This window comes from Hipposideros armiger, unplaced genomic scaffold (genome assembly GCF_001890085.2).
Source record: "Hipposideros armiger isolate ML-2016 unplaced genomic scaffold, ASM189008v1 scaffold_767, whole genome shotgun sequence".
Lineage (NCBI taxonomy): Eukaryota > Metazoa > Chordata > Mammalia > Chiroptera > Hipposideridae > Hipposideros > Hipposideros armiger.
The window spans coordinates 480,015-499,860 of NW_017732117.1; the positions used below are offsets into that span (position 1 = coordinate 480,015).

At 44.2% G+C, this 19,846-nt stretch overlaps 1 protein-coding gene across 4 annotated transcripts in view; it reads left to right on the forward strand.

Annotated features, from left to right (window-relative positions):
* The window catches only part of NTM (neurotrimin), a 452,901-nt gene that overhangs the window by 257,360 nt on the left and 175,695 nt on the right, over window positions 1-19,846 (forward strand). For all 4 annotated transcript variants that reach the window (XM_019628243.1, XM_019628244.1, XM_019628245.1 and 1 more), the window contains exon 2: window positions 384-616. In XM_019628243.1, the coding sequence (XP_019483788.1) occupies window positions 384-616 (233 nt within the window). The remainder of the gene's footprint in view (window positions 1-383; window positions 617-19,846) is intronic.

Sequence of the window (19,846 nt, forward strand, 5' to 3'; positions counted from 1 at the left end):
ATCCTTGAGCAAAGGGAAGGCTGGTCATGTTCAAAGGGCGCAGCTGTTCTGGGTGTGGAAGATGTCTCCACGTTATAACCACAAGTGGCTAGGGTTATTTGCAAAGTCCTCTGCTCAGTCCAGTGGTTCCAAAGCACTAAACGGCTCAGGACCCAAAAGTCGGAGATAGCCAATGTTCTAAGGCTATAATTCCATAAGACCTCTGCCACCAAATTCTAGAAAGTGCCACCTGTGACCAATCAAAGGAAATGCATGTGTGTATACTGGGGGCAGGAAGTGAAAACAAGACTGAAAATGTCATCCTAGCCTTGCCATGGGCCCTACTCTAATGGGTCCCGTTTTCTGTCCAGTTCCCTGACTTACCCATCTGATCTTTCTTCCAGGTGCACGATTGACAACCGAGTCACGCGGGTAGCCTGGCTAAACCGCAGCACCATCCTCTACGCTGGGAACGACAAGTGGTGCCTGGACCCACGCGTGGTGCTCCTGAGCAACACCCAAACCCAGTACAGCATCGAGATTCAGAACGTGGATGTGTATGACGAGGGCCCCTACACCTGCTCTGTGCAGACCGACAACCACCCCAAGACCTCGAGGGTCCACCTCATCGTGCAAGGTGGGTGGGGCTTGTCTGGGCGGTCCGAGTGGGTGGCTGGGGGAGCCTGTGTTAAACAATTGTCCTGTGATTCTCAACAGAGATGAGTTCTGTTTGTTCCATCCAGTCAGGACAACTTCCTAATTGTCATTTTTCTATGAGATGCTGCATTTTCAAATACTTTTCCTAATGAATAGGACTACAGTTATTTATTTTCCTTTCTTTTCTTTTTTTTTTTAATGCTCTTGTTCCAAAAATATATTTCCTCAGAAAATGATCTTCTAATTATCACTTTCCTTGGTTTTTTTCTCCCCTAAGTTTTATCAGGTTCCATCCAATTCTAAGCTGCCTTTATTTTAAAATCAGTGTTTTAGCTCTTCTAGTGCTATACATCTGCCATACCCTCACACAGCCTTCAAAGAAAGCAGAGCCAAAAGCAGACACAGACGCTCTGGGCACCTACCTGGGACGTAGCCTTCATACCGCATCCATCAGTTCCAGCTTCATTGTCTCTCACCTCCCAGCCCTGGGTTTCCAATACCACATCCCTCACTCTACTACCTATGTCTGATTCTCCATGTTTTGGCCGAACCCCAACTCCCCTCCATTTCTTCTGCACCTCTCACCCCCAGCTTTTCAGAACTGTATGTTGTTTGTTTTCATCTCTCTTGTCTTGGTTCTACTCTCTCCATGTTTCTCAGGCCCTAGGAGTGGTGCTCATCTGCGCCCCATGAAGCAGAATTGTCCCCATCTGTGACTTGGCCCCAGAATTGACAACACTTACGCGTTGGACAGATTCCTAATTAGGGAGTAAGAGCTCAGAATCATACTTGGCTGCTTTTTGTCTATGAGATCTTGACCAAGTTACTAACTGAACCACAGGGTTACCTTCTGTACAATGGAGTCAATGTTGGGAGGAGCTGTGGAGAGGATTACATTTTACATGTACTGAAGTGAAAACACTAGAAGAGGGCCTGACACATGGAGGTGCTGTTTCAGTGTTAGCTATTTTTAAAAACACCATTGTGGGCCGGCCGAGTGGTGCGATGGTTGAGAACTGGCTTGGGATGCCAGAGGGCCCCGGTTCGGATCCCACAGATGAGGGCCAGTGACGCTGCCCTCCACAGCTAAGATGCTGAGCAGCGGCTCAACCTGGAGCTGGGCTGCTGTGAGTCACCGGCGATGGCGTAGGCTGCAGTCCCTGTGGCAGTGGGTTGCCATGGGCTACCGTGTGTAGCCAGCAGCCATCTTGAGAGGCCAGCAGCCGCAGTGAGCGGCTGTCCAGAAGCCGGCAACTGATCTGCCTCGCCCGGGAAGAGCGCAATGATGGTGCCAACTTGGGCCAGTGAAGCAACGTCCTCTACAACTAGACTGAAGAACAAAACGACAGCAACTTGTCTGTTCCCCTTCCCCCAATTCTCCAGCACTGTTCCCATCCCCCCAATTCCCCAATAAAAAAAAATCTTTAAAAACAAAAGAAACAAAAAAAACCCCACACCATTGTTATTTTTAAACATTTTTAGGACGTCTCTTGCAGTGGACCAAATAACCTCATTTTGTTACCTTAGACACGTAAAGCTCCTGCGCAGTGGAGCCTGGCCCCTCTGTTGCTGTTTCTTTTCCAGCCCTATTCCCAGTTCTCTTCCTCCAGCTAAATATCAAGTCCAGGGCAATAAACTTCTCTTCCAGAGGCTCCTTCAGTCATCCCTCCAGGTCAGTGTGCCCAGGGAATTGGTGAAGAGTCCTTGGATGATTGGTTAGAGAAACAAGGAGCATGAAGGTGGCTTAAGAAGGGAGAACTTAAAGGAGCTGGAAGAATTAAAGGAAAGCTAATGTAAGAAGGCAGGAGAAAGTACAGCCTGGATCATAATACGAACTGTGAAGAGCAAGATGGGGTGAGGGTAGATGAAAAGAGGACACAACTAGAGTGACAGCACTGTGGGCACTGGCTCTGGTTAGGGATTAGGCCAGTGGGACATTTGAGCCCCTCACGTTGTGGCAAAGCGTGGTCATACCAAGCCGTTTTTATTTTTTCTTACTTTTTCTTTCCAAAAGGAAATTATGATGTTTTTTTCTTTTATGAGTTCTGTAAGAGAATATTACTTCTGGGTATAAACAACAGTTTTTAAAGGAAACAGAGTTGCATAGAAAATATCAGACTGTATTAAAAACAGCAGAGTAGGTACGAGTATTGTTACGTAAGGTTTTTGTTTCATTGTAATTTTTTAATATAAAATACATTTTTTATTGTGGATAGTTGGCAAAAAGTGCTTGAGAATCAGTATTCTATAAGGAGTGTCCTTGAATGCTCCAGTGGCATCATTTACAATGTGTACCATGAGTGGTACATTTGAAGCCATTCCCCAAGCCCCAACATGCCTCCTTCCTCCATACACACACTGTTGAGAGCAGAATACGTGGTCTGACAATTAAGTTTGTGAACTCATCCTAAAAAAATGCTACATACCTCATTGCTGAATATCACTATGGTCACCTTCGAAGTACTCCCCTTGAGAAGTTATGCACTGATGCCAGTGCCTAGTCCACCCTTCAAAGCAATTTTGGAACTCTTTCTGAAATGGCCATCAGAGCTGTCGTCATTTTACCCTTAATGTCCTGAATGTCATCAAAATGTCTTCCTTTCACTATTTCCTTTACCTTTGGGTAAAGAAAGAAGTCATTGGGGGTCAGATCAGGTGAGTAGGGAGGGTGTTCCAATACAGTTATTTGTTTACTGGCTAAAAAGTCCCTCACAGACAGTGTCGTGTGAGCTGGTGCATTGTCATGATGCAAGAGCCATGAATTGTTGGCAAAAAGCTCATGTCATCTCACTTTTTCACGCAGCCTTTTCAGCACTTCCAAATAGTAAACTTGGTTAACTGTCCAGTTGTTACAAATTCATAATGAATAATCCCTCTGATATCAGAAAAGGTTAGCGGGCTGGCCAAGTGGCTCAGTTGGTTGAAAGCACAAGCTCTGAGCAACAGGGTCACCGGTTCAATTCTCACATGGACCAGTGAGCTGCACCCAAGTTGAGCTGCTGCTGAGCTGCCAATATGTGGGAGGATGGCTCAGCTGATGAGAGCACATGCTCCTAACAACAAGGTTGCTGGTTTGACTCCTGCATGGGTTGGTGGGCTATACTCACCCACAACTAAGATTGAACACGGCACCTTGAGCTGAGCAGCTGGATGGCAACTGGACTTGGAGCTGCGCTAGCTGCACCCTCCACAACTGGGATTGAAAGACAACAGCTTGGCTGTTCTGCTTCCCCAATTCCCCAACACTGTTCCCCTTCCTCAATTCACCAATAAAACCTTTAAAAAAAAATGGTTAGCAACATCGTTGCAACAAGTTCGTGAACTTACTTGTCAGACCTGGAATGTCACAATGACAGAGACACTAGGAAGTATGCTCTATTACAGATATTTGCTTTAGGAAGCAGGACCTTTATGGAATTGGAAAATGGAAGGAATAGTGAAAAATTCTGAATCTTCCTTGAAAACAAGGAACATGTTTTTGTCATTTTCCCCCCTTAAGCCCACACCCGCCTGCCCTAATAAGCCCCTAGGTGAGTGCCTTATATAAAGTGTACATTTAATAACTGCTTATAGAGGAAAGGGCTGGAATTATAGCCCAGAGATCTTATATAAGCTCAAAGAGTGAAGGTTGCGTATGTGTGGGGGTGGGGAGATGGAAAGAGGCGAGGGGATGGGGTCTACATCAATCTTCACTCATGTCCAAGCTAATGGAAAATGTCTAATCCCCAGCTAGGTGTTTCCATCTGTGACTTGGCTAGATGCCCTCTTAGCATGACACACCACCTCAAGTATTGGAATCTCATCTTGGGCTAATTTTCGAATGCTGATGGGTGTATTGATCCGGAGACAAGCTGGGTTAAAAAAGGTACTGGTCTTGTACACAGACTCAGCCCAAGCTAATCCGATGTCGATATGCCTGGCCTGAGCATTATTGACACTTTAATGAATAGAGGACCACAGTGTTTCAGAGCCAACCTGTCCTCCTTCTTAAAAGCAATCAGACTAAATAGAGGCAGACTCCCCTGTTTCTGTACTGGAAAGAGGATACATCACCATCCAGGATTTAAAAAAAAACAAAAAAGAAATATATTTATCTTGGGTTCATTTATTGTACTGAACATCAACCCTAATTCCCCCATCAGAAGCTGACTGTCTGAATTTTGTTGAAGTTGCTATTCAACCCTGAGCAGAATGCTGCTAGAATGAAAGTTAGGCATATTAAGTTTTCAAAATGGTATTATGATCATTAAAGATGTGCGCACACACACACATACACGCACACACTCATACAATAACTGCAGCAAAAAAGAACTAAATTGATATTCTGCCCAATGTGTATTTATGTATATGTAGTAAGCTTTATATATAAGTAAACCCACCCAGAAGGAAGGTAATGCATTTTCCCAGTATCATGTGAACTACTGAACATCTGAGATTATGTCTTTCTCATTACTATCAAATATGCCTTCTGCCCCACTAGTTCTTTGTACTGTATCCTCTCTATGGCTGTGATTCAATGTGTGTCATTCTTGCTGACAGCTAGGATGCCATATTTGTATCTGCCTGAGACTCAGACCCTTCAGCCCTTTGTGCATGTACGCGCTCATGCCTTCATTCATTCATGCAGCCAATAACCAATGGGAAAGAACTCTGGTTACTGGTACCGTGGCTGAGTACTTAGCACGTGAAGATGAATAAAAAGCTGCCCCGGAAGTGTTACTTCCCATTCGTGTACAGTGTTTCCCCAATTCACCCCCAGGAATTTAGCTTCTGGGCATATAGCTGCTGTTGGCTGAATCCTTCCTGGGCACCAACCTGCTCCAGGCACTCCTGAACTTACCTACATTGTGGGTCCTCTCCTCCCCATGTCGTCTGATTAGATGTTTTAATAGAATTTAGAAATTACCTATACAGAAGTCAGGTTGGTCTGTTTATGCGGCATCCAACTTCCCGTGCTGCAAAGTACTGGCCTGTCTGTTAGCTCAAGCAAAGGATGGAAGAACTAGGGGCCTTTCTTTGGTTCATGTTTGCCAGTGCTTCAGCTGTAAGCATGATCGGCAGACAGTCTTTCCAACCCTTAGGAGCCTTTCACTGATAGTAAGTTCTAGGTTTGTGCTTTGTTTTCTAGACTATTTCTAAAATCTGTTGATAACGCTTCATGTCCTTGTAATAAATAAAAAAGGGAAATGCTTGTTCCTTTTTTTTTTTCCTTTTTTTTAGAAAGATAGCTCTAAGGCTACCTAAGCTCTTAAGCTCTCCTGAATCCTTCCCATGCTGATAGGGGCTGGGTGGTTTCCAAAGATCCCAGCAGGGCTGGTCAGTGTCTAGAGCGTGGAATGGAGCCAGTGTGGCCTGAGCTGCAGAGGAAAGTTCCTGCAGGGAGCAGCATAGGGGGATGGAGGTGCATCTGAGTACAGCCATGCAAATCAGCAGAGTAAGGGTGAGTTTCAAACTATAGAGAACTCAGCCGTCATGGCCAGGCACGTAAGGAGAGCCTGTAGGAAGAAGGTACCGGTGCTTCTGATCTGCACTGTCCAGGGTCAGTGTGGAAAGAGGAGCAGGCTCGGGCTGCAGACAGAACCCCGGGGCTCATGTGAGACAAGCCTCCTGAGCAAGTCAGGAACAGGAACAGCCTTGATGAGGAGGGTGGCGCTGGAGCCAGTGTGGAGGAGAAGGAAGCAGGGGCTGGTGGCAGGAAGGGGGAGGTGACAGGAAAACTGAGCCAAGTAGCTACTCCCCAGTGTGTATTTAAATTTAAACTAGCTGAAACCAAATACAATTTGAAATTTATTTCTCCAGCCATACTAGCCTCATTTTAAGTGCTTCAATAGCCACATGTGACCAGTGGCTACTGCATTGCACAGTACAGATATGAACTATCCCCATCATTGTAGAAAGTTCTACTGAGCAGTGTTATAAGTTATTATGGGCCAGCAAGGGTTAAAGCAAGAGTGGGTTTCATTGACCTGAAGGGCCAGGCGTGGTGTCGAAAGTAGACTGGGATTTTGTACAGAAGATGGAAATAAGCAAAGATGGAGGTCTTTTAGACACAAGAAAGAATTGTGGAAAAAGATGGAGGACGGGAGTTCCCCTGTTAGCTAGCACAGAGAAGAAGACGTAACTCAGGGAGAACAGACAGAATTTGAGGACTGGTTGAATGTGGGGATGGGGGAGGGCGGTTCTCAGGACAGAAAGATCCCTGCGTTGGAGCCCCACCTGCACCCCAAAGCCCCACCCCACCGGGGGGGGGGGAGCTTAATACTAAGGCATCTCAAGTGTCAAGCGGTAAAGCATCCCATGGTAGCAGAGGTGGAGGATTTCATACTTAGATTCTTGATTTCAAGATGCCTTGAAAACTCTGTTCAAAATTGCTTTGTGAAAAGTAAAAAATACCACCCATGGATTTGCATGCCACTTAGGCAGCCAGATAACATCTTTTAGGCCAGAATGAGGAAGATCTATCTAAGATTTATTAAAATTTGGGTCTAATGATTTCCATCCCTTTGACCTCAGGGTGTTCTGCTTTATGAGAGTAATTAATAAGAGGCTGCTTCTGGAGTCAAGCTGCATATTTTAACCCTTTCCCCTAACCTGCTGCCAAACTACCCAGCTCCTCAGAATATCTAAAGTGGCCACACCCTTGTCTCCCTTTTCCCTTGGAAGAGGCCATGTTTTGGAAAGCACAGAGTGAATAAAATGTTCCATGGGGCAGAATCCTTAGCCGAATAAGGGCAGTGTAGAAGACAACTCAAAAGCCCTGAGTTTCTAAAAGCCTTCCTGTGACAATGCAGCAGAACTGCCCAGGTGGTCTACACAGAGATAGGAAGATAGGTAGGTCCTCCTTATCCAAGCAGAGACCTCCTGGCCTCCCAGAATACTCCTGGGCTTTTAACTCCCTTAGAGATATATTTACATGATAGACAGGATTGAATACAGTGCTTAAAACAATGGGAATATTAGTGTAGTATTAATAATAATAATAATAATAATAATAATAATAATAAAAGCTTTTGTCCTCTTTATCAGTTTTCCAGACCCTATCTTGGTCTCTCTTTTGTCATTGGAGTATCTAATCACCCCCTCGCTTTTGTGTGGTGTAAATGAGTTTTCCTATTTCTTCCTAGGCAGAATTAATCTGAAAATCCCTGCTATTGTTTGATAGTTAATTACCTGCCTTTTGGAGTCAAACAGCTCTGAAGCTCAAGTGAAAGGGGGTGGGGGCTCACTAGTGTATAGGGAATGGCACGAGGGTGAGAGAAAGAGGCCAGGTCATTGCCTGACTCCCTGTGTTCATGGAATTCCAGAGAGAAGGAGACTAGGCCAGGAGGATACCCCAGCACAGGCAGGCAGGTGACTTGCAAATAATAGAGCTCTGGAGGCACCAGCCTTTCATCAACCTTTGATTGTCTTCCTGTTCTGAACGCTCTTCTCTTACCCGCCTGATATGTATAATCCTGTTGCTTTCCAATCCTGAATAATTAATTGACCTTGTCAAGCCAAACTCATTATTGTGATTAAGAGAACAGGAACAATAACTTTTAATTTCTAGACACCTACGCTCCATAGGCTCCCCCTCAACCCTGAACCTGAATAAAAGGAAATTTGAAACATAACGTATCAAAGAGAATAATGTGCTCTAATCCTCACACCGAAGGCAAAGATTTCTGTTTCTCTAGCCGTATCACCCAGAACACAACATACCCTCCTAGCAGTGCAGGGTTCCCGTGGAGCTGAGAAGACAGCTGCACCAACTAATCTGCATTCACACTGCATCTTTGCTAGTCCATGGTGGAGGGAAACATGGCCATCCAGTTCTGAATCAACAGAAGTCACCTTCTGAGTATATCTGCGTTGTTCAGGTGTCAGTAGTCCTATGTGACAGTAGGTCTCATTTACCATCCCAAACTGCTCTGCAAATCATCTCTCCTCTCCCTGCCCTGTTCAAAAAATAGATGGAAATGCACTTTTCGTCTGGTCAGAAGACTGTGCATCTGAATTCAACAAAACTTTCCAAGAGTCAGGAAATTAAATTCCACAAAAAAATTAGTGTTCCTCAGAGCACCCTGGAGAATGACAAAGAAGTGGGGCATTTTACCTGAAATTGATTTACAGAATGTAGACAGCACGCAAATGAGGCCATTCAGTTTTACCTGGTGAGTTTTAAAATTTCTTGATGCAGTTACTGACAGCAGAAGGGCAAAATGTATTCCTGGGTTTACTAACATTTCAGTAAACCCACCGAAACATCATCTGTCTGCAAAGCCAAGTAGGGTAGTTGGATAGACTAAAGTAATCTGAGCAAACTGCTATAATAAGTCAGATTTGTTTACTAATGACATTTTCTGTGCTTTCTGGTATGGGTAGGGAGGGTCCTTATGTTTTCTCAGCAGTTTAGAAAACTGGGCATCTGCTTCCTGGTGCTGCCTGTTTGGAACAGTAAAAAAAACAAAAAGCAGTAAAAAATAGGGTCCCCGTGTCCAAGCCATCCACACCACTTATGGCTCTAGGAAGCAGAAAGATCAGGTGACTTTATTCCTTCACAGTGAACACTTATAGGAGTCAGGCAACATCCCTCCAGGTAGGCTGTTAGAGCTCCCTAGGGAAGGTCTTGAAGCAAACACAGAAGTTGTATCCCTTAGGTGGTTTTGCCCAGGGAGTCTGAGCTGCCTCAGATTCCAATACCATAGGATTCAGAAAAGTGGCTCTGATTCCTCCTGGATCATATGTCTCTGCAGCCTCCAAGTGGCACATGATGTTATTTTATTTTGGGGAAAAGCAAACATTTCCTAGATGCAGTCCTTTAGACTCCTATCCCTATACCAGAAGCCCCCTATGGTTTATTTAAGCTGAACTTGAAGCAAATATTCTTAACTCAGGATTACATGAGGTCTCTTTATGGTTTCATGATCCACAGATACAGAGCGGGCTAATCCTAGAATATGTCCAAAACAACCCTCATTACTCCATTCCTAATGGTTTCATTGGCCACATCTATAGCATGTGTATAAAGTGATATGAAAGGCAGTGTCGTTGATCTCAGTGCATTGACTGTTGCAGAGGACTCTGATTCTCAAAAGCCTCGGAAGTCTCTGACAAGTCTCTTCTCGCTAAAATGAAAATAACTAGCATCTTAGGAAAGGGTAAAAAGTTGGTGACTAAGTCTCTTAGTCTATCAGTTGTCACACTGAGGGCTGTCAGCTGACACATTTCAGTCCTGGTTAAGTGTATTTTGAAGTCAATAACTAGGGACACAAAGATTCAGACAGAGTTCCTTCCTTGTCTAGCCCAAGAGACAGCTATACTAACAAATAACTTTCCTATAGAGTAACAAGGATTAGGGTATTTATACATATAAATACACCAACAAGGTTTAATTGAATTTATCTGCGAGCTTAGGCAAAACTACACAGGTTCCATTTCACCAGGGTCTTCAATTGTGAGTAGGACTTTTCAGGGGATGTGGAGAGGAGACGGCATCCTGGGCAGGAGCAATGACATGTGCAAAGCTTGAAAACCTGGAAGTGGAGGACGCATTGAAGGTAGCATGGGGGCGCTCAGTGGTCCCATGGCGGAATTCCTGGAGTGAAATCACGATTCACAGAGCAAGAAAGACAGGCTGCACCTGAGTTGTGGATGGCCCCTGTGCCATGGGAAGGAGCACATGAGAAGCAGCAGTGCTTGGGTCATGTCCGTTGTCAACACAGGCTTGGTTTCCCTCGATGTTCTACAAAACCACCACTGCTCTTCCTCAAGGAAAGTTGCATTCGATTGTTTTAGCAAAGCACAAATATCCAGAAGGCTGTCAGTGGTATAGAAAATGACAAGTACCATTGGGAGGGAGGGAGGAATACTGGAAGGAAAGAATATCTCTAAACCCAACTGGCTCTATGTCCCTCGCATCGTAAAGATACAGAGGGGAAAGATTGCCAAAGACTCTTCTATCACCAGGTCACTTTCTGAATGCACTAAAGCATATGTTTTATAACTGCTGTCACAATGATTTTTTTTCCCCGCTGTACAGTTAAGATGCATTTCTTTGTACACTAGCAAATAGAGAACATGGTACTGGGGCTTCGGGCTCTGTCATCCTCGTGATGATTGTACGAGAGAAGGTGAGGATATTGCTAAAGATAGAACAACTGCAGGAAGGGGTCCACGACCCTTGGGAACTGTGGGGCTAGCCTGTCACCAGCTGCCACCTCTCACTGTACCTGAGAGCCCACACTCAGATGAGGAAATTCAGTGTTTCAGATATCACCAGTCTGATTTATATTTAGGCTTTAAGGTGTCAGCACTTGGAGTCTATCTTAAGACTTATATTCCCGTTGAACTACGTCTGTGGTAAATTAGTGTCGAACGTTGGTACAACATCTAATTGGCTTCTGCTGGAGTTGGGCTCAGTGGTGAAATGCTGCTGGAGCTGGTGGAGCACAACATTTTTCTTTTGAGAGATCTTCATTTCATGTTATTTGAGAAAAAAAATTATTGATTTAAAATTAGGACAGTTTAATTTGGTGGCATGTTTTCTTTATGTCTCAATTATATATTCATGTCTTTGTGGTAAACTCAGCTGGTGGGGAGATTAAGAATTCAAAATAGAGGATTTTCACTTGGCAAATACTGCTTTCTACTGTGATTAATTGGGAGTCTGCACAGTGAACCTGGTGTTGGCTCCCTTGGGGATTTGAATAGCTTAGCACAAGGAAGTAAATTTCAGGATTTAGGAGTCCTGGATTCCAGTCTGATCTTAACAATAAGTACCTGGAAAAATGACCTACTTCTTTAATCTATTTTAGATTACACACACTTTATCAAACCATTTTGATATATCACATAATCTAATTTGGAGGAAAGTACCAAATAGATGCAGGAAAGCAGGGCACCACTGCATATTAACATCCTTCATTTTTGTAATCATTTATTAGCAATAAAGGTTTTCAGGCTCTTCTATTTATCTTATGTTGCCTCCTTTAAACAGACCGAAGCCTCTGTGCCAACAATGCATACATGTTCTGTTGCTGACGTGAGTCTACATCCCAGGAATTTACCTGGACTGCGTCCCCTTTTTTTCCCAACCTGAGTCCCCCGTTTGAACTCTAGTGTTCCTGGCTTTCTGCCCTGCTGACTTGATGTTCTTCTGTTCTCTTGCCACCATTGCCTTTGCTCTCACAACTCCATGTGGACATGCTTTATGGTGGTCTTATAAAGCTATGAACCTGGACTTCAGGAAGGGCCATTCATTGAGCTAATGCTGCCCCTCACTTGAAGTCCCCAGACTGTTGAAGCCCTTTCTTCCGACCCTGAGAAAGGGAGACCAGAACTTTTTTATCTTTCTTCCCTGTAACTCATGCATAGACTACCATGTATCAAGTACTGAAATCCAAGCTGGAATAGAAAAAAAAGATGAATCAGACTGGTCCCTATGATCAGGGCATATAATGGGGGTGGGGGCGGCAGTTAACTTGCAAAAGTGGAGCTGCTGTGATAGTGCCATTCATAAGAATCCTAGGACTGAGAAAGAGGAGCCTCCCCAGTCTGGATGGAGGGGGTTGGGTGTCTGGAAAACACAGACAAATAGAAGCCTTTTCAAATGGATGGTCTGACATTTCAGTTCTCAGCTGTTAAAATGAAAATAAAATAGCTAGTCTGCCCACACCTCCTCTGCTTTCCATCACCCACCCTTTCTTCATCCGCAGAGTGATCTTTTCAAACTTGAATTGGATAGCACCTCCAGGACTTTTCCTTAACCTAAGAGAGCCAGTTCTTTATCACGGCCTGGAAGGAGCTTCCTCTCCATTCGTGGTTCACACCACACTCTGCCTCACCGTTCTCATTTTATTTTTCCAGTCATGGGCCTGTTCTCCATTCTCTGCCCTCTGCCTTGCGTTCTCCTCCTCTTTTCACTCAGTTAGCCTGATTTATCTTTCAAATGTTAACTGGAATATGCGTTCTTAGGAATGCTTTCTCAAACCTGCTTCCCTGAGGTTAACCACGCCCCCTTCCCCCCTTTCCTCTCCCAGGATGTAGAGCCATCTGCGTTGCATTTCTTGCCACAGTTATAATTTGGCGTTTGTTTGTGTGGTTAGTTGATTATGGCAGTGAACCCTCCTGAGGGCTCCAAGCCTGTCTGCTTGTGCGTTCCATCCTCAGTGCCTGGAACGTAATAGGGGCTCACAGCTACTTCTTGGATAACAAGTGGACCTATAAAGCGTCTTTTTATTTTTTTAATCATTAAGCGAAGTGATTCATTGTGTGTTGGGATTGGCTGTGGTAGGTTGAATAACAGCCACCCAAAGTTATCGGGTTCTAATCATTGGACTGTGAAAGTTAGCTTATATGATGTCATCTTTGCAGGTGTAAGTAAGTGAAAGATATGAGATGAGGAGATGACCCTGGATTATCGAGGTAGGTCGTAAACGCTTGTGTAGTTATAAGAGGGAGGCTCGATTGAGCACACACGGAGAGAGGAGAGGTGATGTGAAGATGCAGCAGACAGAGACTGAAAGTTGCTGCCCTTGAAGTCTAGTTATGTGGCCACGAGCCAATGAAGGTCAACAGCCACCAGCAGCTAGAAGAGCTAAGGGACAGATTCTTCCCTAAAGCATTCAAGGAACTTCCGCCCTTCCCCCACCTTGATTTCAGCCTACTGAAACTGATTTTGGACTTTCTGGTCTCCAGAACTATGAGGCACTATGTTTCTGTTGTTTTAAGCCACTGAGTTTGTGGTAATGTGTTATAGCCTCCATCGGAAACTTATATGCGGGCCTTCAATATTTTTAATCCCAGATGGCCGGAAGGCAGGAAAAGTTGTTATTCCAAATCTGCTAGAAATTTAGGTTTGATCATTGTGAGAGTTGAAGTAAAGCTCACCCTTGGGGCAGACTATTTTTCATTATTTCTTTTTAAAGGAACCTTTTCGGAGATCCTACACTAAGACTATACTTTGGAGATCAATACTGAGACTTGACTCTTTGATGTTGAAAATAACTGTCCCTGGGTCCCTAGGGGAGTGAGAGAGAGGAGCCTCCCCAAACGTGATGGCAGGCCTTGGGTGTCTCCAAGGAGACTGATGTTGCCTCACACTAGACTATGAGATTTCTCTGGGGAAAGCAGGACTAGAATTGAAGATAGAATTGTTAAGACTTTTCTTGTTAAACAGGAGGGGGCCCTATTATCTAGACTTGATCTCTAGTATTTGTCTCGTAAGCGTCTCAACAGCAAAAGCTACAAAATGGATATCTTGAATTCTAGCCGTCTTTCCCAACTGTCCCCTCACCTGACCCCAAACATACTCCTGTAGTCTTTATATTCAGTAAATGGCAACTCCATCCCTCTCGTAGATCATGTCAAAAATGTCAGCATCCATCTTGACTGCTTTCTTTCTCCCATACTCTTTCTCAGTTTTGAGTGTATCCTGTTAGATTTCCTGAATTTTGAAATATCCAGAATCCCACCAGTTCTCCCCACATTCAGCTTGACTGCCCTCTCCTAAGCCACTAGGATTTTTGTCTGGAATATTCTATAGCTACCTACCTGAGTAGTCCCCATTTTTCACTCTCACTGCCTATCAACTGTTCTTCACACCTCAGCAGGGATATTCCTTTACAGGCTCCATCATTTCTCTGACCAATCCTCCCAGTACCAACTCACTCAGGATAGAACCCAAAGTCCTTACCATGGCCTAAGCCTTCCTACATCATCTGTCCCCCAGCATCTCTGACTTCTAATACACTCCCTCTTTCTTACCCTGTCTCTGCTACTCCTTGATGTTCTTGGAATATGCTGAGGAGTCTCCCACCTCAGGGCCTTGCAGCCCCCTCTGCTGGTACCCCGTGCCAGGTTCCCCTCAGTGCTCTTCTATCTTCTTTAGGTCTCTGCTCAAAGGTCGCCTTATGGGAGAGGTCTCTCTTCTCCCCGCCCCACCGCTTCACTCCCTAGCACCTTGCGTATTTGTTTTTTCCTTATAACATAGACCTATGGGTATGATGTGTGTTTACATCTTTAAGAGTTGTAGTTTGTTTCGTTCCACTAGAACACATGCTCCATGAAGGTGGGAACTTGGCATTTCATATTCATTGTTGTACCCAAGTACCTAGAATAGGGTCTGGCATGCAGCAGGCCCTCTATAAATATCTGTTGAATAAATAAATGAATGAAAACCAGGGCCTGCCATTAATTAAGTGTGTGTGTGTGTGTGTGTGTGTGTGTGACTGCTCTGTTTCTTGTGTGTGTGCTTGAATGAATGCGAGAATATGAACTTTTCTGTTATTTCTACCAAAATCATGTGGTCACCCTATTGTCAGACATGATGATGAATTTTAATTAAGCTGAATTTTATAGGGACAATTTCTTAACAAGGTCATGGAAAGGGTTAGTACTCCAGACTTAAGGAATGGCGCACAGAAGGAAGGGCTCAAGAGACCTGAGTGTGGGTCACTCTGTGTGGTAGAATAGAGAGAAAGCATGAATTATGCCCCCATCTGGAGCGGGGAAGAGTCCCAGACCTCTGACAACCCAGGAAGTTCAGATTTCCTTGTGGAAAGAATGGGGAATCACAGATGTTTTAAGTAAGGAAACGACATGAGTTATGTTTTAAAAAGACCTTTGACATCAGAATGGAGGATCAATCAGAGGGAAAGTTTGAGGCAGAGGCACTGAGAGAGAATGAGGACATGGTTTATACCATGTTGTGCTTTTCCTGACCTGGAGATGTCCCGTCTCTTCTTGTGGGGTTAGACAAATAGTGCTGTAGAGGAAGTGACGGGGGACAAAGGTGGGCACACACAGCAAGAGGGGGACTTCACCCCACTTTTCCCAGATGGTCCTATTCCAAAGAGATGTGTATTTTAATCACACAATTATTAAGGTTGAAAGTAAATAGAATTCAGTGTTTACACCTTTGGAAAAGTTTCATGTTTATACATTGACAAATAAGGAAAGAGCACTGTCCCAGATTTTGTTAGGGTCTGAAATTCTGAGAATATGGCTTTCAGTTTATTGAAATGAAACTGGGTCACCAAGAGATGGTAAGGTTTACACCAGGCCATGAAGAAAGGGTAAAGTTTCAAATACAACAGGACAGGATAAGAGCAAGTACCAGGAGGGACTTTTAAACAGGAGAAGATGTGGAAATAGGAAAGAGGATAGCAGGTTTAGAGAATAACAAAACATGAGATACCAAAAGCAGCCTATAGAACCTCCCATTCCTGCTGTCTGCCTCAAAAACTCATCAGGAACTTTTTAGGAAAAGAAGAGGATGAGGAAGTTGACTGATTCCCAGGCCAACTGGACCTGAGTAGCCCAGGTGTAGGCGTGGTTGGGGAACCTTGTGTAGGTGGGTTTAGGAACCACAGGTCTGAGGCCCAGCAGAGCTAAGAGTCAGAGGCAACGGAAAGTCAAACTAAGAAATTTCTTACATAAAAGCCTGAATTGTGTTCATGCTCATTAGTAGGAATTGTGTCAACTCAGGTGAGTGGGTTTGTTCCACGTTCCTAATTACAGTGTGACTTTCATCTCCCTGAGCTTGTTGCTGTACTGTTGTTGAAATGAACTATAGGAAACAGAGACACAAAGAAGAACTGTTCATATAGGTGAGTCATTAAAGCCTTAACCCGTATTCCCAACTTTGTTTTAAAATAGTTTCTAAAGAGTTATTAGACTTTTATACTTCATTGCTATGTGCTAAGACATCCACAGCCTTCCCTCTTCTCTGTTTAGGCAGGCAGCACTTAGACTGTGCAGCTCGCAGCAAGGGGATATTCAGTCTTCTTCTGGAGCTCAGATGACTGTTTCTCCCACAGCCATGATGAATGGGACCAAGAATCAAGTGGCGGAAATGGAAGTGAGACCACTCACTATTACCCCTACTGAGCCACTAGTAAAATTGTTGTTTTTTGTTCTCTCCACTTTATACTCTGCTGGTCTACAGACCTTAGTTTTAAAGGGAGAAATGTACCTTCTAGGGGATACAACAATAATTCCATTGAACTGGAAGTTAAGACTGCAGCCCATGCTTTTGGGGTCCTCATGCCTCTGAATCAATGGACAAGGGAGGGAGTTATGGTGTTGGCTGGGGTGACTGATCCTTACTACTAAGGGGAAATTGGACTGCTACCTCATAACGGGGGTAAGAAAGAGTTAACAGAGTGTTTTGGTGATTCAAAAGAAAACTTTGTTATCTAGGCACAAAACAACTTCATCATTTTATGGAAAGAAGCCCCTCATTTTACTTTTTTGTATTATCTCTATCACAATAGCAGTAAAAGATTTGTAAGCCTTTTTCTGTGAATGAATCCATTAGCATGGAGTATACCCTTAGCAGGGGAAAAAAATAAACTTGGTAATTCAAAAGATCCCTTACAACATCTCTTAGCATTATCATGCCATGTGATTAAAGCCAGAGAAAAACCAACAACCCAATCCAGACAAGACTAACGGCCCAGAACTTTCATGAATGAAGATTTGAGTCACTGTGCCAGGTAAAGAACCATGACCAGCTGAGGTGCTTGCTGAAGACAAAGGTAACACTGAGTAGTTACTGGAAGAAGGTGGTTATAAATGCCAGCTACAACCATGTGATCAGTTGCAGAAATGACTCTATTTGTCAAGAGTGTTTCTACAGTTCCTCCTTATTTTCAATATGTTTGCATGTATACATGCACATAGTAAGCAAATGTCTTTGCTTTTGTTTCTCTTGTTCCATTATCATGTATCATAAGATGTATTGACTTTGTATCAGTATTTAAGGTCATTAATTTTGTATCACGATACCTAAGTTACAGGATATCAGGAGAAGAGTAAACATCACTCAAGGACTTCACCTCCTTATCTGGCGAAGGTATTAGTGCATTTTCAGTTGCACACAGGATGGCTGTAACATGCCAGGTGGAATTATGGCCTTGCTATTGTCTTTATTTGGAGATTAAGTGTGATGTAAGAAGAGGCATATGAGTGTCAAGTTAATAAGGAGTGAATTGTGATTGTTAATTTTATGTGTCAGCTCGCCTGGACTAAAGGATGCCCGGATAGCTGGGAAAACATTATTTCTGGGTGTGTTTTCCATGCTAAAAAGCTACTTTAGGTGGAGAGTAAGCTTAGCTCTGTGGATAATAGCTAATGACACTGGGAAAGGTAGGCAAGGGTAGTCCATAGCCTCAGAAGAACAGGAAGCCCATTTGCCTGGTGATAGAAGGCCATCTCCATCTCTCCTGCCAAACACAGACTCCTGCCTCACCTTTCAACCTAGGGCCTGGTTGAAAACAGAAGCATTTGTAGCGTAAACTCTTCGCTCCACTATCCAAATAGTCATTGAGTTTTTACCACGAACGACTCATCATGCTAGACTCTGGGTGTAGAACACAAAGACCAGACACTTGCCTCCAGAGAAATAATATCCCAGTGGGTGATAAGAAAAGTAAACTGGTCATCGTAATATAGGGAGAGAGTTGGAGCAAGTGCCTGGGGAGGCTCCTGCCTCTGAGAATGCCAGGGGCTTCCAAAAGGAAACTTTGCCTTAGCTGAGAAGAGAATAGGATGATCTAGGTGAGGTAGGGAAGGTGAACTTTTCTAGACAGGTAAGAGTATATGCAAAGACTAGGAGATTGACAGGAACATGGCCCATTCAGAGAACAGGAAGGCATCCCACAGTCAGGCCCTAAGAGGAGGGGAGAGAGAGAGGGAAAGAAAAAGAGACAGAGGGAGAGAGAGAGAGAGAGAGAGAGAGAGAGAGAGAGAGAGAGAGAGAGAGATGGGACCAGAGAGGGGAGCAGGAACTGGATCAAAACAGGTCTTGTAAGCTGTGCTACAGAGTTTGAAATTTTTCTTAAGGGCAAAAGGTGCCCCGAATTAGGGTGGAGCAGACCCTATTCAGAAGGATTACTCATAGGGTTTCAGGTTTGAAAAGAGGGCTTGTGGGAGCAAAACAAAGACAAAAAGGCCGTCCATGGTTCATGATCCTTATCCAGTCCATCTCTTACCCACAGCTACCCAGAGCTGCCCTGGGTTAAGAAAAGGGGATGTCAAAGAGATGTCAAAGCTAACTAAGCTCCTAGTCTGTATTTTCACCTCCACCTTAGCTTCAGGGAGCACCTGTTCAGATGAACAGTAGTTAGTGCAGAGCTACACATGGCAGCTGCCCTCCCTGCAGTGGCAGTTCCTGCCCTCTGCCGCGTTCCATCCGTCTCTTTGAGGCGATTTTTTACCTGCTCTTACCAGCAACTTCCTTTTTATTGCTGCATTTACTTTTTGTTGTTTTCTGTCTATTGCAGTTTTTCATCTTTTCTCGTTTCTTTTTAATCTTGTTCTACTTTACTCTCCTCATTGTTCTCTCGTCTGATCCATTGTCCCCTCGCTTGTCACCCGCGCCATTCTTCATTTTGACCTGCTCTTCTCAGGACTGTGCCCCTTTTGCTCATGGGCTCTTTGTCCTAATAGTTGTTGGAATCTTCTCGCCCACCTCCTGCATTTTCTTTCTGCCCCTTTCACCTTTCTCCTCTCTCCTTGGCCCCCTTATCCTCTGGCATCCCTCACCATTATCCACTGTTCTTGTCCCTCCTCATGCACAGCTCCATGCTGCCCAGCCAGCTGTCCCTCCAGGACCTTCAACCTCTGCCCTCTGATCTGTCCATTACAGCTGCTTCCCCTCTAAATGATACCCATGCTTTTTCCTCCAATACTAAAAGCTCACATTGCCACTGTGGAGAGGATAAGATAATCAAATGCGCCTTTTTACTTTCTTCTTTTTTATTTCACTTAATAAGTGCACTGTGAAATTGAGCTGCAGTTTCACACACACTATATCATTTCCATTCGGGAGTCTGCATTCAACCTCAGTTGAAATTCTCTCCCTGCACAACGCAGGGAGGGAAGGCAGTATATTTAAGATTTCTTTGTTGAGACACAAATAGGTTGTGTCTGTAGCCTTTGTCCCTAATGTGATGTATGTGTGTATATGCCATTCTGTGTATGTTTGTGTGGGGAGGCTTCCATCTGTTTATGAGCCAGAAGGAACTTGCAGTTGATCATGGATATAAAGGGCTTGTAATGTTTATCCACAGTGAATGTGAAGACCCGCAGAGGGAAAAAGAGCTCAGCCTGGGGCTGGGGATTGCTGGGATGACTTTAGAAGAGGGGCTATTCCAAAAGGTCATGCTTTACTCTTCAGAACTCTCGACTGGTCCACTCTAGAGAATGACAAGTTGTGAAAGTGACG